At 39.2% G+C, this 25,853-nt stretch overlaps 1 protein-coding gene across 3 annotated transcripts in view; it reads left to right on the forward strand.

The window, feature by feature from the left end:
• Nucleotides 1–24,230, forward strand: part of LATS2 (large tumor suppressor kinase 2) — a 141,650-nt gene extending 117,420 nt beyond the window's left edge. For all 3 annotated transcript variants that reach the window (XM_069202265.1, XM_069202264.1, XM_069202266.1), the window contains 4 exons: nucleotides 428–1,010; nucleotides 11,156–11,338; nucleotides 13,558–13,664; nucleotides 20,408–24,230. In XM_069202265.1, the coding sequence (XP_069058366.1) occupies nucleotides 428–1,010; nucleotides 11,156–11,338; nucleotides 13,558–13,664; nucleotides 20,408–20,899 (1,365 nt within the window). In that variant the 3' untranslated portion in view covers nucleotides 20,900–24,230. The remainder of the gene's footprint in view (nucleotides 1–427; nucleotides 1,011–11,155; nucleotides 11,339–13,557; nucleotides 13,665–20,407) is intronic.
• Nucleotides 24,231–25,853: the final 1,623 nt, after the last annotated feature.

The following is a 25,853-nucleotide window of genomic DNA, read 5'->3' on the forward strand; positions in this document are numbered from 1 at the left end:
GTGAAATTGTCAAAAGGTATAATCCCCAAATAACAGGACAAATGGGAGGCTAATGCTAATATTATTTATACCCATTACTTTGCCCACCCAGTTCCATGGAATAATTGCAGACGAAATATGGATCTCTCTTAAATCCTGTGCGAAACCTACAACTTTATGCACATCACGGGTTGTGTCCTCCCATCGTCCACCGCCAATAGACGATCCCAGTTGCTTTTCCTTAAATAAAGATTCCTTCTGTATAGTGGCCATTTAATCTTTTTTCCTTTGCTTTTCAATGTTTGAGATGACCTGTCTCCCTGTTAACAGTCATTCCCTATTTTCAGCAACAATTATTTGGTTCGCCCTAAAAAAATCCTTTCAAACTACATTCCTTTTAGTATTGTGATCTCCTATGTTAATTGCATCTTCTTTCTCTCCCTAAAAGGCACGCCTTTGTGAAGCAGAGCAGAAACAAATGAGGAAAATCCTTTACCAAAAAGAGTCCAACTACAATAGATTAAAACGGGCTAAAATGGATAAATCTATGTTTGTTAAGATCAAAACATTGGGAATTGGAGCATTTGGTGAAGTGTGCTTGGCTTGCAAAGTGGACACACATGCCCTCTATGCAATGAAAACTTTGAGGAAGAAAGATGTCTTGAATCGTAACCAGGTGGCTCATGTGAAAGCGGAAAGAGACATCCTTGCAGAGGCAGACAATGAGTGGGTGGTGAAACTTTACTATTCTTTCCAAGACAAGGAGAACTTGTACTTTGTGATGGACTACATACCTGGTGGAGACATGATGAGCCTGCTGATGAGAATGGAGGTGTTCCATGAGCCTCTCGCCAGATTTTACATTGCAGAACTTACATTGGCCATAGAGAGCGTGCACAAGATGGGATTTATCCACAGAGACATCAAGCCTGACAATATCCTTATAGACCTAGATGGGCATATAAAACTTACTGACTTTGGCCTCTGCACTGGATTCCGGTGGACTCACAATTCAAAATATTATCAAAAAGGTATGGCTGTTATATCCATGTGGAGATGTACAATTTAACAACCCGTTTGAGTTGATTTTGCTTCTGTAATGCTCAGTATTGCAATGTGAATGGTCGCAAATTACCGCTATCTACTGCCATTTTGTTTAAATAAGAATTAAACGACGTTGAGTAGGTTTCTATTCTGCAGCTTTTCTGTGCATAAGCAGGCTGACTATAAGCCATTTAACAGTCATGATTCACCATTATTTGATATGTTTTGGTGCATTTTAGCACTGCCAATTCGGGCCATAGTCCCTTTTGTAAGAGCAGACTTGTTCACTCTTACAAGCTTTCTATCCTGTTAATGTAAGACCTCATCTGACCTCAAGCCTCTTCAAGTGGAATACTTCACATTAATAAAAGGTTACCTTTTAATAGGGCATGAAACATTATTAAATACCTCTTTATTCAAGCATGGATCACCTTTATCTTTTCAAAATGGCATTTTTTTTCTGAAAAGTGTTTTTTGAAAAAATGAAAAAATACAAAACAATCTGCAAGTAATCAATGCATCCCCTTACCCTCACTTAATTGCCAACCTTTCCAGAGAATCATTCTCCCAAGCCCTCTCCTGCTGACCTTTAACAACACCTGGGAGGAGAGGGTTTGTTGAATTCAAACTGGATGAAAGGAAGCTGCCTACTGAGTGAACATGGCAAGTGTGTGGCATTGTTTGATGGTATTTGTTTGGAAACTTCATGCCAGCATGGGCATTAGCTTACGTCCCCAGTATCAGTGCATTAATATTATCCTAAACAAAATAAATGCAGGTGATTTCCTTATTTACTTGAGTCATGTGGAGCAAAAGTTGCCCCAACCCTTCATTATATGTACATATTTTAATAATCGTATTCATCCATGAATGTTCTTGCTCTCTCCGATCATACCAAGAAGCAAATGCCCCAAAAAACATTGAAAAAAGGGCTAAAACACAAAATTATTCTGCCTATGTCTATTCATTCTTCAGCAATGACGCCACACCACTTTACAATTTTTAGAAACTATTTTAAGTGTGGATTGTTCTCATGCTGGACTTTTTGCTTCCAGTGAATGAAAACTTGACAAATCCCGAGACTTGCTGGTCTACCTTTATGAATGAATAAATATATGAATGCCATTCCCTGATTTACCTTGAAAAATTAGTAAAATATCCTCAAAAACTCATAGCTTGGCGAGGTTCCCAGTGATCCATGTTTTGATCTTAAATTTCCTAGGGCTGTCTTAGTAACACCAATTACGCATTCCTCAAGAGATAGATCATCTAGCACAGTAAATCATGCATTATGGTATGCCCAGTTTTTCCAACACTCAGTTTGACTACTTATGGTCTATAGAGCTTGTACATGAGTATCTCAATATTTCTATGGTATGTGAGGATGTGGCAAAATCTTTATGTAAACCGTGAGTACATAGTTGCAGTCATTTGGAGATAATTGTGAGAATGATATCACAGACTATCATATTCCTGTGTGTCCCTACAGGTGACAACCCAAAAAGTCAGCTTTGTTTATTCTATAAGCCACTAAAGATTCCATAACATGCTTAAAAATGCCAATTCTTATACAATTGAAGTGGACCAATGTTGGCAATTGAGATTTCGTAAATCCATGTTCACTATAGCTAATTTTGAGCCACTGCACTTAGTAAAAATGTTTTGCTCTGTAGACCAGTGCTTCCCAAACTTTTGACATCTGTGGACCCCCACTTTATCATTACTGGAACCCAGGGACCCCCATTGAATTATGATTGGAATCTAGGGTCCCCCCAATGAGCCTTTACTGGAAGCCGGGGACTGAGGCCTAAACGTTGTTGATGAACAAAGTAAAGAAACAAGCATTTCATCAAACACATACAAACAAATGATAATATAGTTTAATTTGCAACCAAAAAAAATAAAACAAAATAAAAATGTTAATTTTAATAGGAAGGTTGGAGCTTTTCTAAATTCAATTGAAGCTACAAATCGTCCATAGTGTTTTCTGTTTGATGCGCCTGCACTGCACCCACTAATCAAGCTGTGGATACTAATTTCATTTTTAGCCTCCAATTTCAATTTCCTTGACATTTACAGTACCTTTTAAATTTTTCAGTTGTACATTTAGGCACTTTATTCATATGCACTTTATTAATCTGTTAATATTAGTTGATTTTCTAAGCAGTCACGGACCTCCTGACGAGACTTTGCAGACCCGAAGGTGTCCCCAGACCGCAGGTTGGGAACCACTGTTGTAGATCATTTGCCTTTTAGGCATTAAATTAGAAAGGCGAGTCAATCAGCAGAAGTTCCTGCTATCTCTGCGGATTACATTTGTTCTAACCAACACTAATTGGTCCCTGTACACATCAGATTACTTTCTCTGCAGTATGGTCAATCATTTAAACAGAATCTAGTTCACTTTTTATTTTCCCTAGGTCAAAGGCACTTTTTGGTTTTCTTGCATAGTGCGCATAGTTGGTGTGTACGTGGTTGGTGGGTCCCGACAATTAGAGTGATGGGTGCCAGACTGTGGGGGGCTATCCTGGGCAGCACTGGATTGGCAAGAAGCACTGTGCCAGCATGGGAAAGCTTCAGCCAATGCATACCTGATTATGAACTGGCACATATCCACACCAGAGTTACTTTAATGACTGTGAAATTCGTCATTAACTACTTAACAGACAGTTGCACCACTGTTCAAAGTTTCACCGCTATGACTTGGCATCATCTCACTCAGATGGTCCAGGGAAAAGTGGAGAAGCCAATGCCAGTCCATGGAGAGCTGTGTGAGTGAATGAGAGGAAACACTCCAAAGCAACAAGAAGCAGTGAGGGAGCATCTATAGCCTGCATGATATGATGAAGGATACAAAAAAGAAGTGACAGACATGCTCTGGTCAGTGCAACGTTTTAGCTCTCCTGTGCCAGCAAGCACTGCTGTTCCCCCCCACTGCTTCTGATGTGCTCATCTGTGTTCCCAGTGGACTGAGTGTGTTCATTGCATTGGGATATGTAGCACACAACCAAGGTGCATGTGCGGACCTACTACTTGCAGCCAATGTAGGAATTGCAGCCTACATAAGTATACTGGATGAGAGCAGATTTCAGAATTGAAAAGGACCCCAGATGGGTTGTTCCACACCTACTTATGACCCATCAAACCAAACTAAGATAGATAGACTATACTGTGACACTGCACAAGTTAGCCAAAAGCCAAACCAAGAGAAGGAAGAATTTTAGTGCATCAAGTTCTAAAAAATCCCCTATACCTCCAATTGTTATTGCTGCAAAAAGATCACGCTGTACTTGGTGGACTGGCACGATTTGTTCCTTTATTTCATATAGAGGCAACTGGCAGCTTCTTCACAGTTGGTTAGTCCTTCTTTCATGTCACTATTTATACCTTTATGTCACACTGGCCATTATGAGGCACTCTGGGACTCATAGTTTATGACATTAAAAACATTCAAAAAGAGAAAAGAAAAGAAGCATTCATATTTCCAACGACTGTGTGACATTAGATACATAAGCATAAATGCCTACAGTATTCAAAGTGGTTGGTTGTTTGAATATTTTATTCAAAACATTGTATAGTTAGCGCACACTGCAATTCATATTGAAATTACATCTTAAGCATAAACTGGGTTTAGTACCCAAATTCTGCTAATTATGTCAATTTATTGATCTCTGATTATCGCGATGTGGTCTTCCAAGATGACAATCACAATATAAATGAAAATACTTCTCAACCACAATTGTTGTTAATTGATCATGGCAGTCTGCTCTGCACTGTTTGATTCATATAAATGCATACATATATATATACATACTTTGAGATGAGTATCAGTTAAGAATGGATATGTACTTATATACACACACATATATAAAATATAATATATACATATGTAATAGTATATATATATATATATGCAAACTATGTATAGAGACAGGCAGAGAGAAAGAAAGAGTAAGAGGGAGATTACATGATAGATAACTATATACACACACACACACACACACACGTATATGTATATTACCTAGTGGCGGTCACCACTAGGTAGTTATAGTTATGACCTAGTTTCTATATAAAAAGCGTTTTTTTAGTTGCCCATATCTTTGGCGCCGCTTGACGAATTTTCACAAAATTTTTCCCAAAAATTTGACATTACTGCCAGGTGCTGCCTGGTAAGTTTCGGGTGATCCGTTCAGGCAGGGCCGAGAATAAGGGGTGGGCCCAAAACACGTTTTCCCATTCATTTTTCCATAGGGATGTTGAACAGCGATAGTGCATAAACTACTGGACGGAATTACATCATATTTGGCAGGAAGGTAGATCTTGGTACAGAAAGAGTGCTTTTTTTGTTTTGGTGTAATTCTGTTCAGTAGTTTTAGAGAAATTAAAGCAAATCCAAATTTGTATATCTAGGGATGCGAAGGATTCGCAACCCCTCCTGATCTCGTGCAGTGACCTGATTGGCTAATAATACTTCAACAACAGAAGTCGTTGAAGTGTTGTCAGCCATCTTGGGACTGAGCTGAAGCCAAGTCCCCAAAAAAAGTCAATAAAGAAAAGGGGTCAAGGTACGAACATCCGACCACTTAGCTATGGTACCCCTTAGCTCAAGGGCTAAAAAAGCATTTTTTTATTTTACAAGCAAAGTTGCAGTAGATCTTCGGATCTGCTGTAAAAAAAAAAAAAAAATGAAGCACAGGCTCCCGAGATTCACTACTATAATGCCCCTGGGTGGGCCAAGTCCTGGGAGCTTTTGTATAAAAAAAAGTTAGGGGGGGTCTCTTGGCCTCCTTCTGCTTCCCCGGTGACCACCACCTCCCCGGGGCTTATTAGTTTAATGTGGGGGGGCACGTGCCCCCCGCTGCCCTGGGGACCGCCACCTTCCCAGGGCTGTTATCTAATGTGCAGTGGGGCGGTTGACCCCCTTCCACTGCCCCAGGGACCACCACCCTGAGTTTAAAATGCAATTTATTTGCGGGGGCAGATGCTCCCCCCGCTACCCCAGGGACCACCACCCAGGACAAATATTTAAAATAAAAAGGGGGTCCACAAAGCCACAGGGCTATGTCCGAGTTGGAGGGGAGCCACAGATGGCCCTAGGGATGGCTTTCCCAAGAGCCGGCTCCTGCTATGTCCCCAGATGCCCACCCCCAGGATATAGCTGTTTACTGTCCCTTGGCTGCAGCTTTGTAGCTGCAGCCAAGCCACAGCCAACACTTTGGGTTTTGACCGCGGGACCTGTAAAGCACGTGTGCAGGGGACAGAGATGAATTGCTTCAGCAAGCCCTGAGCTGCTGTCAAAGTAGCTGTGTCCTTGCTGAAGCAATGGCACTGCGAGGGAAGGCTTCCCCCGCTGTGCCAGGTAGCCCCCAAGGGCTTTCTATTTTTTTTTTTTTAAATAATAAGAAACCCATAGCTCAGTGTGAAGAGGTTCGAGTCCAGCTGGACTCATTTTCCTTTCCCTTTTCTTTTTCTTTTTTTCTTTTAACAATTATTAGAGGTTTTTTTAAATAACAAATAGATTTTTTATTTTAAATTGAACACAAATATCTCATTGATAGTATCAATGTAATATTTGCAGTAAACTTTTTGAGGAAAAAACTGTGTATAGCGGGGGCGCAAATTATAGTTACCTTAGGGCATGAGTTATAGTTACTTGAGATAACTCTATCTATAACTGGTGAATTTCTATGGTTTGGTCCATTTAAAATGTGACAACAGTGTAACCTTTGTTTTTTTAAGTGAATTCTGCATTTTATTCAGAAGTGTTTCGGACAAATGCCTTCCTCAGTGTTAAAATGCATATGTTAAACACCCAGCATCACATCCCTTAAATAATGCGTACTTCACTCTCATTGGTACATTTGAAATGGCAAATAAAAAATAATACTCTGCTCATTGTGGCCGCCATGTTAGTGAGACAATGTCTTTGCACAATTAAACATATTCTATACCGGCTTTGGTGCCTCTCTCACTGCCATACGCATGTACAAGTCACTGTCCTCACGTCCATGGCATGCTATATTATTCATAGTTTTTTTCCCTTTTCTTTCATTTCTTCGACCCACGTGGGCCCCTCGCCACAGCCACCAAATTGCTAACCAAGATATTTCTGCAGGCAACAGTCAAATTATAGCTTGCTATGAATTTGAATAATTCACAACCATTTGGTCAAGGGGAAATGTCTTTCAGCAGCAGTACTGGTAGCAAAACAATTAAATTCAAAACACCATCCCACCTGCCGCTGCTGAACTCCTTGGGCGGTGCCTCCGTGTCGTGAGGGTGGGACTCACGTTTTAAATAAAGTTCCCAAAATTCAGAGCACTCGCGGGCTTGCCAGAATTCAGCATTTTTCTTTCAGACGTGTTTTTAGACAAATGCCTTCTTCAGTGTTAAAATGTATATCTTAAACACCCAGCATCACATCCATTAAATAATGCATACTTCGCCCTCATTGGTACATTTGAAATGGTAAATTAAAAAATACTCTGCTCATTGCGGCCACCATGTAGCGAGACAATGTCCTTGCACAATTAAAAATATTCCATACCGGCTTTGGTGCCTCTCTCGCTGCCATACGCATGTACAGGTCACATCAGTGAGTAATTGGTAAAACTCTGTCCCCAAAGAAATTGAAAGGAAGGACAGATGGGATACTAAGTCTGCTCTGGATTAGTTAATTGGTCACAAACAGACTACTTTATAAAATATTTAATGTGCTTGAACAAAGGCAACTACTGCAGAGATCTATGTGTACTCACCCAAGTTCCATAGTATAATAACAGTAAAATGGCTTTGATAGTTAATGCACTCAGTGAAGAAATATGTGTTCTGCCCAGTCACAGCTTTGACTCATTATAAAATACCATAGCAGGGTAATGGGCTTGCTGAAAAGCACAGTGTGTAACATGCAAGTCACAGATTTCTATTGTATATAGATAGCTTGGTGGGTTACTGATTTGACTGCAAGGATACGTGTATTATTTGCATGTCACAAGTTGCAATCCTTCTATCATTGTTTAGTCAGTTTTGAACTGCTTTGAAGTAGCTGTATGCAAAATGAAAAGCATAAGTTGATAACCTGCTAGGTTTTTCTCAATTCTTCATTATATAAAAGTTTCTAAAAAAGGGTTCTTTGTGTAATAATAGACACTTAGAGCTTAATTATGAGTTTGACGGGTGGGATAACCCACCCGCTGCCGTAGTGGCAACCACCTCACCAGACCTATTAGGAGTTTCTTGCTAGGCTGAAACCTTGGTTTCCTCCAGTCAGCCTAATGGGAAAGAGTTGGCAGCATTGTCTCCGGCTTGAAATCGAGCCAGCAGCAATGCCCCAGCACCCTTGCAATGTTCACTGTCTGCAGAGAAGACAGTTAACATTGTAAGGATGCTAGTCAGGGGGGTCCCTGCACTGCCCATGTCAAGTGCATGTGCAGTGCAGGGGCCCCCCAGTGGCCCCTTGCACCTGTTTTACACCAGCCTTTTCATGGCAGTGAAACCGCCATGAAAAGGCTGGCAAAGAACAAGGTCATAATCTGCAGGGCAGAACTGCATTCAGCGCTGCCCTGGTACAGTGGAGAACTAAGTTCACCCAATTAATACCATTACCCTGGGGTGACGTAGTTCCCCGGGTATGGTTGTACATATTCCGAGTTTTCAACTTGGAAATGAATCACAACATGCAGAATCATTATTTAACAGTCCCAAATTCTGCATGTTTTGTTTTTTTTCTAGGCTTTTACCCTCAGAAGATTTCAGCTGCTTTGACCTGATGAAATGTATCTGTGGAAAACTGCTATGATATGCTAATAAGCGCACAGTGATTGAAATGTAGATCTGAGCTTGTAATCAAGACCTTATTAGATAGTGCTACATAAATGGTTATTAATGTAATTAGTCATGTAGAGACATATATATATGATATTTTTACACCGTTTCGATATCTCTAATACAGAGCTTGGAAAAGTCAAAAACCTTTCTCCAAATCATAGTTTATCTCTTGAGCACTTGTAAAGTGACAAACTAAGGGCCTGATTTCGAATTTGGCGGATGGGTTACTCTATCAGAGACATGATGGATGTCCCGTCCGCCGTATTAAACTCTTCATAGGCTATTATGGGATCATAATACAGCGGAAGGGATATCCATCACATCTGTCATGGAGTAACCCACTCTGCCAAACTCTAAATCAGGACCTATGTGTCTTTATTTCCTTGACAACAAGGTGTTAGGTTACAGCTAGCTCCCAGCCAAGATGTGACTCAAACAAAGGGAGTGCTAATGGCCCTGTAGCCAAGGTTTTTATGCTTGGCCTGGCTGGAAGTGAAAGTAAGAGAGCACCCTTACCTCCTGCATGTTGTTACTCTTAACACAGAGGTAAAAAATGTGTCCTAGTGTTGACAAACAGCACTGGGATACAGAACAATCCTCTGAGGCCAGAAGAGATCCTAGAAATAACTCAATAATGGCTGTTGGAACCAGAATCTAGCTGGATTCCCAACAGTTTCAATACTGATTAATGTGTTTGTTACCATGAGTGCATGCACTGTGGCAAAGCAAGACCTAACGACAATGCTAGTTCACTAATAGTTCTTTTTCTCAAAGAGTTCCTTTGTTAGGCCAAAAGCTAATTTTACCACAGATAATCGAAAATGTTTCTACTTTACTTTCATTGTTTCTTGAACTGCTTGATTTTTTTCTTCAGTTGATAGCCAGGGCCATTTGTTAATCACCCACTGCCATATTCTTCCAAAATTGTGCACATATAATATTGCTGTACTTTACACTCATTCAATCTCCTTATGCTATACAGATATCTTTACACTCAGTCAGCTTCAGGGTAATACTAGCTAACATTATGCAAAGGCTTTAATGAACTACAAATAAAGAGAAGGGATTGGAGGATTATATGGTCCAGTGTATGCCCTCCAGTCAACCTGATAATGAAATATAATACACTGTTCCAAAGCTGATACAAGGAAAGGGAAAGGAGTCCTGATAATCAGGAGCAAAAGTCCTCACACACCACATATGGTGTCATGCTTCATCATCGGACAGCTCCTCGTCAGGCCGGCGCTGCAATGCCTGACGGGCACCCCCCGAAGGGGGGCTCTTTGCCGGAGATCTTTTTATTAATGATGAAGCCGCGGAACCAAATGTGGGTCCGAAAAAGAGGAGGAAAAAAGAAAAGGACAAAGTAAAATTGGCTCAAAACCCTCACTAAATGGTTTATTATTTGCTGTTGGGAATTGGTCAAGATTAAAAGAAGTTACAAGGGAGTGAAACAAGAGATAATGCTCAGGCACTCGTACAAAAAATCAAGGCAAAGGAAGACGGTAATTATCCGAAATCCCTCAGTATATGGTCAATATGCGGTCGACATGTTTCGCGTCTCTTATGGTCCAACAGGATCCCCTGACGCTTCTTCAGGACCTACTAAATCATTGGATTATTCCAATTGAAAATAAAGGAAACAAATATTATTATCCCTTTTCTCAGCTCCTGCAATCTAACGCTCACAGTCAAGACGTCATCAGTCACTTACTAGAGATAAACCGGACTGGCTTTTCTTCCCTATCAGTCACCCAACTCCATTCTGAGAAAGGGTATCATGGGATCACGCAGGCCTGTTGCCCGGTTCACAGTGAATTTGTAGTGTTGCCGGCGCTCAGTGGTGCACCTACCCCCGCGGCTGCGTTCCCGAATGAACTACAGTCAGCTTCAGGGTAATAGTAGCTAACATTATGCAAAGGCTTTAATGAACTACACACTTGCTTTGGCGCCAAAGTGCACTGTTATGTACGTTTCAGTGTACTAGTGAGATGTGAGCTTCTATGAAACCTGGGCACCATACTTTAATAATGAGAACAGAAAGCTACAGTAATGAATATGTACCTCTTTTCACAGCCAGCAATGCGTCCAGCAAATTCCTTCCATTGCTTTCTCACTCGTCCCTTGTGGAGACCAGGTTTGACCAGTTAGTGCAAAGTAATTATAATACACATGTGGGTTGGACACCATTGTTCCTTCTGATAGGTACTTCCACAAATAGAATGTATGCAATAAAATAAATTCTATAGATGTCAGATTTGCATACTGTGTTTCATGGATGCTATATTTTCTATATTGAAAACAGGGAACCATATCAGACAAGACAGCATGGAGCCTATCGATTTTAGGGATGACGCTTCCAACTGCAGATGTGGAGACAGGTTGAAAACTCTAGAGCAAAGAGCTACCAAACAGCATCACCGATGTTTGGCCCATTCATTGGTGGGGACTCCAAACTATATTGCTCCTGAAGTTCTTCTTCGAAAAGGTATGTTCATAACGTATTTTTACGATCATTAATAATAGGTAAGCCTCAGATGTTTGTTGATGATCATTATATCACATTCTGATATTGGCCAATGACCAAATTATGTATCTGCCTCAAGGACATCCGTTCCATAGTTTCAAAAGTGTAATATCATATACAATTATCCCTAATCCTATAAAACTGACTCCCTTCAGAGGAAAAATAATTTTTGTCTTAAGAAGAGACAAGGGGCCAGATGTAGAAAGCATTTTGCATGGTGCAAACTGCGAAAATCGCAGTTTGCGGCATGCAAAATTGGACCACTGTCTACTCTGAAAAACCGAAACCAAAAGGTTTTGTTATTTTTTTTATTTTGCAACTCGTTTTCCTTTAAGGAAAAAGGGCTGCAAAATAAAAAAAATAAACTGCTTTATTTAAAAAGCAGTCACAGACATGGAGGTCTGCTGACTTCAGCAGGCCACCATCCCTGTGAGTGCAGAGACTCGCTATGGGGTCGCAAAATGCGACCCACCTCATTAATATTAATGAGGTGGGTCTTTGCGACCCCATAGCGACTCGCAGTTGGTGTCTGAGACACCGTACTGCATCCGATTTTGCGAATCGGAAATTGCGAGTCGCACCGACTCGCAATTTCCGATTCGCAAAATCAGAAATTGCTACATCTGGCCCAAGGTCCTTTCTTAGTTGGAAAAAAACTGTTGCTCTGCAGAAAAAATCTGGGACTGCACAAGGTTTGTCTCATCCCTTCTGGGACCCAGCAAAGGCCAGAGACATTATAATAAACACACTTTAAAGGTCGTGAAAACTAAACTAAACAGAAAAAAAACAAGAAATAAACTTATTGCAGCGTCCATCCAACCCTCCTTAAAGAGAATCAGACAAGAACAACTGAGCTGTTTGCAAGCAGCAAATATAAAGAAGGAGAGTAGAATGATGTGGTCTTCAAGAGTTAAAATTGAGTTCGAGAGGTAGAAATGGCTATGGTCTCGGTGGTTTGTAATTTGCTTTCAATTCCGTGTTCATCAGAGTTGTAGTATTGGTTGATTCAATAGCCTTTGGGCTATTTGCAAAGGTAAGTTACACTTGTGAGCAACATACATGTGTAAATTTACTCTTACACTTTACTACTTTAGGCTTTTCACCAAACCTGAGTGTAAAGTTACTCAAAACAGAAGATTTACAAGTCTTTGCGCTCTGAAAAGGGAGTGGAGCCACATTTTTTAGTGTAAGCCCCTACTGCCAAAAAGAAACAGAAATAAATCAAAATCCACACAGAGTCAACCATACTGCAACACCCTCCTGTACAAAATAATAAAGATAGTGATATAAAATAAAATGTCTTAGGAAATAATGTTAAATTACATTATTTAAAGTATTTAAAAATAAATATAATTATATATTAAAAGATAGCTAAAAATAATGCATAATTAATATTTATTTAATTACAAAATATTTAAAAATCCTTTTTGAACTTAAAAACTGATTTAAACATTGTCCTGTATTATAATATAATTATATTACTTTTAATTTATATAACATTTAATACTATTAGTGCCTAATAACATTTTTTTTACCTTATGTGTTTTTTTTCATTTAAACTTCAGCAAGAAAATGTTGTACTTAATTTAATACATTTAAATAATTAAAGCTATACATTAAAAAATACATTCCCACTGTGTAGGCAGTGGCAGGTTGTCATGTGAAAGGATTATCAGACAGAAACTTTCTGTCTAGTTTTTGGCTAAAGAAGATGTTTTTATCCTAATTCAGCAAGCATCAGTTTAGACAGTAGAGGGCTTCCCCAGCACAATACCTGTCTTTAAAACTATTGAGAGAATCTAACAAACATATTGTGAGGCAGAAGGGAAGACACAATGCACATGCTTGGAACTGTCACTGTGAGAATGAAGAAAAAGAAAGCAACATCGTATGGTAGAAAGATACATTGTTTTGTCTTGGTATGTATTCCATTTAAGTGAGGAAATAAAACCAAAATTGACAATTCATTCAGGCATCTGCTCTTGTATTTCTTACTGCTACATATTTTCAATATTATTACCCAATTTGGCAGCAGAAATGCTTACTAAACCAGTCAACAATTAGAGAATGATACTGGAAGTTAAAATCGGTCGGCATATAAATGAAAAGTCAAATTTGTGTTCTTTCTCATGCCAGATGTAAACAGTCTTTGTTTTATCAACCATCTTGTGCCTTTTTAGGGTACACTCAGCTTTGCGACTGGTGGAGTGTCGGTGTGATTCTTTTTGAGATGTTGGTTGGACATCCTCCATTTCTGGCTAACACTCCCACAGAAACCCAGCTTAAGGTAAGCGTGTATGTTCATTAAAGTATTTTTCACATTTCTTTGTTCAAACAAAATTCTTGCTGCTTTCCAAGATTATAAAATGGCAGCATCTTTGACATTACCACACCATATACTATAACAATTGTCATTTGCATCCTCAACTTAAATTAGTGATCAGTCACTTACAATCCCTCCAGGTTTCTACTTTCCTCTTGTTTTGTAAACATGGGCTGTTGCAACACTTTCAAGTTCATCAATATCTCTGTTTCCTGCATCACATTCCACATGTGCCCAAGAACAGAGTAATTTTTTCCATCTATTTCCATCCCTTCACTTTCTCATTGTTTAATATTCCTTTCTTCTATCTTCCCCCGGAGAGAATAGTGCCATTTGTTCTGCATTTTCTTCTCTCTTCCTTGAATCTTAGAAGCTTCACTCCATTTTCCTGAAGCCTCACGATATTATTAAGCTTCACATGCAGTATTTTTTGCTTCACACTTGTGCATAGTACAGTAAGTGTACGGAAAATAGTGTAGATATGAAAAGTATCTTGGAAGAAGACATAAACCTGTACATAGATGTACAACTCATTAGAGCTTCGGTAGGGTTAAACTTTGGCATTGGCTACCTAGATTAACCTACTGTGTATCTCAGTAGTGACTAGGCATACACTACAAAACCATGGATAATTGTGCATTATGTTCATTGTAATTCAGTTTAATTTATTGTTTGTTTTTTGTCCTAATGAGCTTACCCATCGATGAAAAACAAACTGAAACATTTGTCTCCCCTCCAAACAGTTTAATTGCCTTCTATTCAATTAGGACCAATAAGGGAGAACCTCCCTCATATGTTCAGAAATTAATGTTATTGTTTTGTTTTACTACTCTACCTCTGTTTCACATAGCCATCATTGTTCTAAAGTCTTTGGGATAGAGGGCACTGCAGGAAGTTGGTCTGTCACTTAGTGCCTTCAGATTTTCTCTTTTTTGTTGCAAGAAGTTGTAGTAATAGAGATGGGATAATTTCAATACTCCTCCCTTCTCTATACACTTTCTGTTTCAAAAGAGCCTTTTGTTCTGATTGTGTTAATTATGTCATCACTTTAATATCTCTTTATTCTATGCAATATGATAGACTTTGAATGTTTAGGTATCAGTAATTGTTACTCTTTCCAAGTTTTGTTTTTAGATCAAAGAAAGACACATTTCTTAGCATACATACATTACATTTTTCTCTGTTTCCTGACCAGGTTAAATATTAAAATATCAACCATCTATTTTTTTGATAAATTTAAAAATGTTATATTATATTAACTCCAATTATACTGAAATGAAATTCTGTTTTCTGTTCTGTTCCTTTCATAATTTCAAATTATAATTGCTAATAACTTTGGCTGTTTGCTGAATCTGCATGAAATTTGAGATCCAAAGTTGGGCTTGTCATTACAAGTCCAATACACATTTTATTCTCTGCTACAGTAAAAACCACTGAATAGTTTCACATCAAACTTTGTATGAGGACAGAACTTTTTGGTTTGGCATAAAACTACTCCATAGCTTCTAAGGTGTTTGAATTCCAAAAATGTTGTTGGATGAGCTTTCAAGAGTGAGGGCCTTATTTAGATATTGGTGGATGGGTTACTCCATCACAATGGTGACGGATATCCTGGCTGCCGAAATCTAAATGCCATTATTTCCTAGGGATTTAGATTTCGGCAGACAAGGATATCCGTCACCATTGTGACAAAGTAGCCTGTATGCCAATATCTAAATCAGGCCCCTAATCTTCTTTGAACAACTTTGTATTAGCAGACAAGTATGTTCAAACATTTCAATGATTCAAAAGTACACCCCTAAGTACTGCCAATGTCATCAAAACAAAAGCAATCATTTGAAAACAGGAGACCAGAATTCAAGAGACCCAAATAGGTGTAATAAAACAATAAAATAAACGCAGTTGAAACTCTACAGGCATAACCCATTCAGGTTCTGTGGGCAAAAATAGCAGATCATCAAAAGCTATTGACACTCTTCCCTTCATAAGAGTATTTGTTATCTAAAGTGAACACAAAATAGTACTTAATGAGTGTAGTCATTAGAGGTGAGAGATTGCATAACAAGTGAATGCAACTACAAGCAAAAGGAGGGGAAGAACAGTGAAGTGAGATAGGAAAAAACAAGCAAAATGCAAAGGCACTGCCGTGGCAAATATGTACATGCATAAGTAGTTAGTTAGTAGTCCCACAGTCGTCACAACTCGTAAAACAACCAATGATTGGTGATTATTGACTCATCCTAGGTTCTTGAAAATAAAAGGACAGGTTACCTTCCAAGAGTGATCTGTCAGTGATAATTTGAACTATATACAATCAAAGATGAGAAGTTCATCATTTAGTGTGTAATTCTGTCTTTCTTGTAGGACCATCATCACCAATTTGACAGTACTATTGGACAATCTGGGTGTGCAGGCAGGACCACTGACTTTCATTTACTAGGGAAGCAGACCATTGCCACAGTCTGAAAGATAATAAACCACTACCACAAGTGATTTGCTATTTTAGGAATATCCATCATGTGGTGAAGCATAATGATTGAGCTGACATTGTACAGTCACACATGCTAAATCTCATCATTATTGCCCATACCCAACTTCTGTAATGAGATATCAAGGGGACAACCAATAGGATGTGAAGAATGCCACGATCAGCTGGCAAGAGTAATATTTTGTAAATGCAAGGTATTACGTTTGTAAATCATCCACAGTTTGGAAAGAACCCAAAATAGAATGTAAAACCTAATTGACCGTTCAGAGAGGAACATTTTGTTTTGTCAGCCACTTGGTGCTCGTGTACATCTGCAAATTGTTGTGCAGCCCACAAACATCAGATCCTAGGAAAATATGCCTGTGTTTAGACGAGGAGAGAGTCCGCAGAGATTTTTTAAGCAAACATATGATTTAACCCTGACCCAAAACCTAATTTGAAACACAACCCTAAATTTGTACCAGTATGTACACTATTCAGGGCTATGCCTAGTCTCCAGTGCCAGTTGGGTGTTGCATGCAGCTATAGAAAAAGCATTTCTTAAATTATTTAAAAATGTGTCCCTGTTTCACAAACCTGTGCACAATCTTTCAAAAACAAGGGCCCACATTTACTAAGGGTTGTGTCACTTTTTTGGGCCCGCCCTGATAGAAAATCTATTTTGGAGTTTACAGGCCTTGCATTATCTTGTGTCGGGATGTGTTGCAGTGGTGGAGCATGGGCGTTCCCGCGCATCCACCCATGTATTTTGACACAAACCCATATTTACTAAAGTCAGTGAACATTGGTTTGCTTCAAAATAGGGCACCTACCTGAGGCTGGGGTAATGAGGACAAATATCCTTATTTCTCCTTGTTACTTCCTCTTTGCATTCTGCAGCACACATTCAAAGAGGAATACAACTCTAAGGTGCTCTTAGGTATCCTTTCCCTCACAAAATCTATTCTGACCACAACACAGGTGCTACAGCGCTAGGGTGCCTGCATTAACACTAGGCAGATAGAAGTGCATCAGCGCTGCAAGAGATCATTTCCTAAAATATGGCATATTTCTGCTCTCTCCTTTTGGTGTAGTGCAGTGCAGCAACTTCCATTGCTGCTTTGCATTGCATTTAAGTTTAGTAAATCTGTGCCAAAATATGTCCACCTACCTTTCCATCTTGGAAAGTTACCTACAGTTGGTCAAGGTGAAATTTAAAAGTGGGCCAGAATGTTGCATTTTCAATTGATACACCCATATAAAACTAATGATACACAAGAAAGCAAAAAACTATTGTCAGAGGACTATGTCTACTTAGTACTAGGATGAAGAATGATCATAAGGTGAGGCCAAGTGCTGTAATATGTTGCCTGTGTCTGTTGGCATGGCAAGTGGCTGTGCACAGTAGACATGGAGGCTGATGCCCAGGGTGCAGAGCATGGTTGAAGGCCATGCCCTCTACCCAGTACTAAATGCGCACAGCTGGAGGTTGTGTCCAGTGAGTGTTGGGGGTTGTCAGGGGAGGGTATAGTCAAACACAACATCCTGAGCCTAGCAGCTACTCAGGGCTGCATACCAGGTTTTGCCAAAAAAACAATGTCACTTACCCGTAGTCGGAGCTGGGCACTGGGTGTGGGACTGGCAGAAGGCCACATCCTGCAGCTATTATCTGCTATGTACATTCAAATGGCATATTCAGCAGAAGGTGGATGTGAGGCGGTACTGTGTGGCAGTACTGGGTGCAGGGTGTGGTTTGGCCTTCCCTGTGCCTACATTTAGTTATGAATGATCAAACACTCTTTTCTATAAGTTATTGGAGAGCCTACTGGGAGCGGTTGAAGGTTGAGTCCTTTAGGATATGGGTATGGAGACCAGAGAACAGTTTCCAGTTTCAGAAGGACCTGGTGCAGGTTGCAGTTCAGTTAAGGCTATGCCAACTACAGGCCTCTAGGCAAGGCTGCCATTCCTGCTTTTAGCCATTCATGCTGAGTGTCAGCAGTGGCTGAAGACAAAATCCTTTCAGCCTGAAGCCATACTCATTGAGCTCTCAGGGCTTGGGGACTTGCTGCACTGTATAGAAGAAGCTTTTTGGCATATCCAGTAGGCTCTTGGACCAAGGGGTTTGGGTGTACAGCATTACTGAAGATCATGCATTGTGTTGAAAGCATGCCTGGCACAACATACAGTTGTGTCTCGTGGGGTCTGAAGACAGAGGCACTGAGCATTGGCCCTTGAGCTCAGCAGCTCCTGCCCAACAGCCCACTTGGTTTCTACAACTAATTCTAGGCTTGTCAGTTTGATCCACGAGTTTCTGTCAACTTTGAAATGTCTGTGAATACATAATTTGTAACTTAAACAATAACTGTATGCAACAAGGACAGTTCCACCGTTTTCAGACAATGCCCTAAAAAATCTGGAAATTCCTTCAAACTAAAATATGCCTGGTAGTCTCTGTCTCGTTATTCAAGGTACGCTTAAAAAATCTTCAAATGAATAGCAGCTGATCTAAAAATTACTATTGATATAGATACATTTGATTTGCTTCACTGGTGAAACCATATGCGTTCCATTGCTATATGTTTTGTAATTATAAACAACATAACTACTTGATTATGTTACCTCTCTGATCTGTTAGAACTTGCACGTCCAATATGCAAAACCGCTCTATAGTACAAGTCTGAGGGTTAAGACTGGGCAATACATGAACTAAATAAATAAGAATAAAGCCTTGCCTAAGGTATGTTTTATCAGTCACATCGTGTACTAACAATCATGTGGCAGATTCACAAAGATCTTGCTGTGAGACACTCTTGCTGTTCTTCCAGCCCACTCCTGAATTCCAGAAGTTAGCCAGTATTCCTGAAATTCAGGAGTTACCTAAGAATTCTGCAGGAATATGACCCACCTGCTCATAGTAAAATCTTTGTAAATTGATCCTATGTTTTAAAGTTTTCTTATTTCATGGGGTTTATTCAGTGCAGTTTCAGAAACTTCCAGGATGCAGGGACTTTCCATCCCAACCCTGACTTACTTCCTCCAACCTTGCACTTTTACCCGTCCATCCCACTATTGTATTAATTGCTCTGCTTCTCTTTCTGCGGTGCAGCGCCCCATTCCCACAGGACAGTACCCCAGAAGATGATCAGTTTGTGGAAATCATAATTAAAGATACTACATAAGACAAATGGTCAGCCAGACAGCTTTCCCTCAGGGTGATTTATGAGAAATTAAAGAACTTGGGCCAGATGTAGGAAGATTCCAATTTGCGACTTGCAAATTGCGAGTCAGAGCGACTCGCAATTTGCGAGTCGCAAATTGGAATGCAGGATTGTGTCCCTGACACCATCTGCGACTCACTTCATTAATATTAATGAGGTGGGTCGCAATTTGCGACCCCCTTGCGAGTGGCGGCATTCACAGGGATGGTGGCCTGCTGCAGACTTCAGACCACCATGTCTGTGACTGCTTTTTAATAAAGCAGTTTTTTTTTGTAATGCAGCCCGTTTTCCTTAAAGGAAAACAAGATGCATTACAAAAACGAAAAATGAAACGTTTTTGTTTCATTTTTTCAGAGCAGGCAGTGGTCCACAGGACCACTGCCTGCTCTGAAAAAATGTTTGCAGTTCCATTCACAAAGGAGAAGGGGTCGCATTGGGACCCCTTCCCTTTTGCGAATGGGTTACCACCCATTTCAAATGGGTGCAAACTGCGATTGGTTTGCGGCCGCGTTCGCGGTCACAAAGCAATCTGGCATCGCACTGCGACTCGCAATTAGGAAGGGGAGTTCCCTTCCTAATTGCGACTCGGAAACCCGTTTTGCGATTCAGTAACCAGGTTACCGAATCGCAAAACAGGTTTTGTGCATTGCATAGTGCAGTTTGCACGTCGCAAACAGCAAAAATCGCTGTTTGCGACGTGCAAACTGTTACCTACATCTGGCCCCTTGTCACTACAAAATGTTTTTATTGGACTATTTTGAGGATTCTACAATTTGTGATGATTGTGTTCCGAGAGAAGAAGTCCTTACAACATGGGGATCAAAGCACATAGGACTACAAAAAGTAAAGCTATGAGAACAGAAATACCCACAAAAGTCTTGCAACTTTATTCCTTTCAGGACAAATGGTTGCTGTGGCGCTCAAAAACCAGATTCTGCATTTCTTCTATATACAATTTAAATAAACCACCAGAATGGTTTAGCTCATTAACCTTTGACTGCACTTTCGTTCATATCTTTCAGGTAATCAACTGGGAAAACTCACTTCACATTCCATCTCAGATCAATCTAAGTCCTGAAGCGATTGATCTCATTGCAAAGCTCTGCTGTGCGGCTGAAGAAAGACTTGGGCGAAACGGAGCCGATGACATAAAAGCCCACCCTTTCTTTAGTTCAATCAATTTCTGCAGTGACATCCGCAGGCAGCCCGCACCATACGTGCCAAAGATAAGCCACCCAACAGACACCTCAAACTTTGACCCAGTGGGTGAAGAAAGTCCTTGGAGTGACAGCGAGGACAGCACCAGAACATGGGACACATTAACCTCCTCCACTAATAAACACCCAGAACACGCGTTTTACGAGTTCACTTTCCGGAGGTTTTTTGATGACAATGGATATCCGTTTCGCTACCCCAAGCCATCTGCTATTAAAGATGCGCAAAAAGATGCTGCAGCAACTGAGCCTAAAGATTCAGAGGGCCAGACCGAAGGATGTCAGCCTGTGTATGTGTAGATTTTAAATTATGTACTACATACTAATGGCTTACACGGGAAACAAGGGGCCTTATTTGGTTGATAATCAAGTCAATATTTCTTCATTTGAATTGCCTTAATTGTACATCTAGTGTTTTGTACACCTGAAATATTGGTGCCTGCTAAAATGTTAACAATCAATTGATCACGTTTACATGCGCTTGCTCCAACACTGCCATTACACATTCTCAATATGTTCCTACAAAATGTAGTAGTTTCCTCTTTTTTCTCTCAATGGGGTTGAATTATGAAGCTCAGACCTTATCAGCTTACCTGGGTAAAATGGGCAAGTTCCACTTAAAAGAAATATCCACAGTGTTCCAGGGAATGTCAGATTTCTAGCTAAAAAGTCAAATTTTCCTTCTCTGAAATGCAATTCATTTGATCATAATCCTTGGATCCTGAAAATTGGCTAACATAAAAAAATTGTGGGCTGAAATCCTGATTGTTCTTATGATTATGTGGATTAGTTTGCTTTAAAAGCAATAAACAGCTGTGTCTTGTGTAATTCTGTACTATTGATGCAAATTCTAGCCCAAGTCTAGTCAGCTGACAATAGCTTTGATCACCCAGATCTGAGTAAGAAAGACCTATGTCTGAGCTGTACAACTAAGTTTTACCAAATAGAAAATTAGATGCGAAGAGTGGTTTAAATAAGAAAAAAGTGCATGTAAACCAAGAGCTGTTGGAGCTGTTATGCGTAGTGAACACATAAACTTAATTCTCACTAAGTTGCTCTTACAGAGCAAAGACATTTGAACAGTTGGGAAATTACATTTGACTGTTTTTTCAGGGCCTGCACGAAACAAAAATAGTTTTATATAAATTAGCAATCAGCAGCAAGAGCACTTATATTTTGTTCGATAACTGATTGTATAGTTGAAAGTTGACCAATCATACTGCGCCCCTTTGTTTATGCCATATTTGTTTTGAGCCTTAGCACTTATTTCACAATAGGTAATGTTCAGTAGGAAAGAGCTGGCATGGAGGGCTACAGGTAAAACATCTTGAGATATCCGAGAGCTTTTGGACAAGACATACAACCGAAGAATGTCTGATGAAAATTTTCTGTGCAATATTGTAAAAAAGGTTTGCGTCATTCACTAAATCTTAGATTGAATGATGTAATGGTTCTCACACCGCCGCAATAACATGATTGTTTTGTTTTGAAAAGTTTATATGTTGACATTTCATAATTGTTACGAACCTTTGAAGCTGCTCTAGTTTCTTCTTCGGACCCGAATGTAATGGAAGGTATGTGACAGTGGAGTGCTGGGTGAGATTTAAATGTCTGGTGTGTGAAGAATGCTGCATGACTCTAAGAAGTATTTTTCTATTTTAAATAACTGTTAGAAAGTCACTCACAGGCGGGCCTTGTGGGAATGCAGACCTTCAATACAGTTTGTTGTTAATATATCTTTTTGACTGATTGATTTTTTAATGGCTGTTATATTTTAATGCCAAAAATTCCCCAGTTTAGATACCAGCCACCTTTGTTTTTGGTTGAATGGATCATGCAATGGAAACACATTACTTATGTGCAGAAAATGAATTTGTGGACACTACTAAAAGAAATGGATGTCAAAGTGCACCTCTGTCTGCTCACATTAACTCTAAGTGTGTCAGTATTTGTATGCAATACAAATTAAAAATTAGTAATCACACTCCACAATACAGTATTAACTATGATAAATATTTTTCTGCCCTTTTTCTCGCTATTTAGTTCCATGCACACATTTCCTCGCTGCCATAAAAGTTATTTCTAAGCTCATTTCTTAGGGGAAGGATGCAATTTTTGCTTTTGTTTCAGGTGAGCTAAGTGTGTCTAGTCTTATTCATGTACATACACTATTTACATACATCACTTTCATATGTACTTTCACAAAGAGTTTGGGGTTTCTTAGTATGCTTTTCTTCTATGCAAACCACATGTAGATTTACTGCTTTATAAACTTGCTTTTACTTGTGTTCCCAGCTTCCTAAACCCCTCTTTGTCATTTACACTTAATGAATATGCCGTGTTGTTATGGGCACCTAATATCTGCAAAACATTACATGAACATTTTCCTCCCATCAAATGCTGGTTACAAAGACCATGCCTTCAGACCTTGAAGACCTGACTCCTTTTGCGGTAGTAAAAATATCTTTAGATTATAATTTTGACTTAAATGTCACTCCCATGAACTACATGTTGCTAACAAATTTCTAAAATGCATGAGTTTAAGACAAAGGAAAATCTGCACTTGGAACACAGATGGACTTCTACCCTTAGCACTCACAGATTCCTGCATCACCAACTGAATCAAAGGAGAGACCATTCCCCTGCATATTTGACACTGAGCACTGGACTGGTGTCTGTTTGCTCCATTATTGCACCAGTAAATACATAATCAACATTAATATTTTAACCACCATAAGAGTAAATGTTGATAAACATGGATGACGTACAATGATACCATTCTACATGTCAGTCTTGTATTGTTTTATATCTCCTATGGGACATAATCTGTTATCTTAATTCCATCAGACTGTCTGGTGAATAATTTTAGCAAATACAGCCCTTTGTCCCTGTGTCTCTTTATGGAGCTTTGATGGATTCCTCATTGCTGTCAACTAATGTGTATGAATTCTTTGACGCTTCCTTGACATCTCTTTCTTGCCTGTTTGAAAGTGACAATGATTCAAAGTATTATTCATATGCTAAATTCTTATTAAGCCATACATATTTGCATATACAATAATAATAATATATAATATATATAAAAGTATATAAAAATTATAATTATAAAAGCCTAGACACAGATAAACAAAAGAATTTAGTCCAATATTCAGATTAGCAGACATTTCTGAAACAAACAATGTAATAGCATGAAAATAAATGGTCTTCAACCGTATTCTCATTTATCTTAAAAAATCTGAACCATTATATTTTTTTCAAGTATTATTTCACTTATAGTTCTACACTACTTTGCAACTTATCTTTCCTTTGTTTAGATGTTTCAGCAACAACACATGTATCCATTCACAAAATGTCTAAATTAAAGAAAAGGCAATCCTAGTGTTCATGTTTACATAGGTATGAAAGGCGTGCACTGGGTGTGCTGTGCTTGCGTTGTGACAGACTGTGTAAGATTCAGTATTAACTGCTTTTTATGGTTATTCATTTCTCTTTGTTGTTTGCATCTATACAACATCCTTTCAAGTGGTAGGTTCTTTCTCAGGAACACATTTTAACTGTTATTTATTGATACATCAATGCCTTTAAACGCTTCTACTGGCACAATTTATAATTAAAAATCTAAATAAAAATACGTTTTGTCTATTTGTTTTTTGTCTAATGTCTGGTAGGTCTCTTTCCCAGGAAGAAATGTATTCCTTGCAAACTACCCATACCTGCTGCATTCCCTTCAGGCTTTTTTCCCTTCCCCTCTCATTAGTAGGAAAGAATAGCACTTGTCTCTGTTACAGCTCTTAAAATATGTGACAGTACATGTGAATTCCATCTACCACGTATATATGTATTCATGTATATAATACCTGCATCACACAAACCAAGCTATATATCAATGGAATACTGACAAAGTCTGACTCATGATACTGTTAAGATCATGATAAGAAGGTGAAACTATTAAAGTCCACTTCATTATGTTGTATTCCTGAATCATCCAATTCATGTTATTAGAGTATTCTCATCCTAATAATAATTGATGAACATATTATGCCATCGATAAAGATGTATTTATTATTAAGTTCTTCAGTTTTGTAGCACCCCTAGGGAGATATTGCCTTGAGATCTGGAATGTCATGTGATTCCAAGTATCTGAATAACAATAGACCCTCTCCAATACATGATGTTTTGCGTAGCCGAACAAAATTGAAGACTTGTAATATTATGTTAAATCCAATATGGACCTCCTTACTCTTTCCTGCCATTGAATATGATCCACCACCTTTACTTATGGCTCTGTTCTGAATGAGAAGTTGTGCTGCCTTTGTACGTGGTTTCGCAAGGACACTGCAGCATGTACAGTGTGTAACAACCAGTACAAATAATATACTTGTAGATTTCCTTTTTAACTGCTCTGTGAGGTTGTGAGTATTCTGCTATATTTACTCAGTTTTTACAGACTTGGAGTGTGAGCAACAAAAAATACTACAGGGAGTGCAGAATTATTAGGCAAGTTGTATTTTTGAGGATTAATTTTATTATTGAACAACAACCATGTTCTCAATGAACCCAAAAAACTCATTAATATCAAAACTGAATATTTTTGGAAGTAGTTTTTAGTTTGTTTTTAGTTTTAGCTATGTTAGGGGGATATCTGTGTGTGCAGGTGACTATCACTGTGCATAATTATTAGGCAACTTAACAAACAAAAAATATATACCCATTTCAATTATTTATCATTACCAGTGAAACCAATATAACATCTCAACATTCACAAATATACATTTCTGACATTCAAAAACAAAACAAAAACAAATCAGTGACCAATATAGCCACCTTTCTTTGCAAGGACACTCAAAAGCCTGCCATCCATGGATTCTGTCAGTGTTTTGATCTGTTCACCATCAACATTGCGTGCAGCAGCAACCACAGCCTCCCAGACACTGTTCAGAGAGGTGTACTGTTTTCCCTCTTTGTAAATCTCACATTTGATGATGGACCACAGGTTCTCAATGGGGTTCAGATCAGGTGAACAAGGAGGCCATGTCATTAGATTTCCTTCTTTTATACCCTTTCTTGCCAGCCACGCTGTGGAGTACTTGGACGCGTGTGATGAAGCATTGTCCTGCATGAAAATCATGTTTTTCTTGAAGGATGCAGACTTCTTCCTGTACCACTGCTTGAAGAAGGTGTCTTCCAGGAACTGGCAGTAGGCCTGGGAGTTGAGCTTGACTCCATCCTCAACCCGAAAAGGCCCCACAAGCTC

The sequence above is a fragment of the Pleurodeles waltl genome, chromosome 8 (assembly GCF_031143425.1).
Source record: "Pleurodeles waltl isolate 20211129_DDA chromosome 8, aPleWal1.hap1.20221129, whole genome shotgun sequence".
Lineage (NCBI taxonomy): Eukaryota > Metazoa > Chordata > Amphibia > Caudata > Salamandridae > Pleurodeles > Pleurodeles waltl.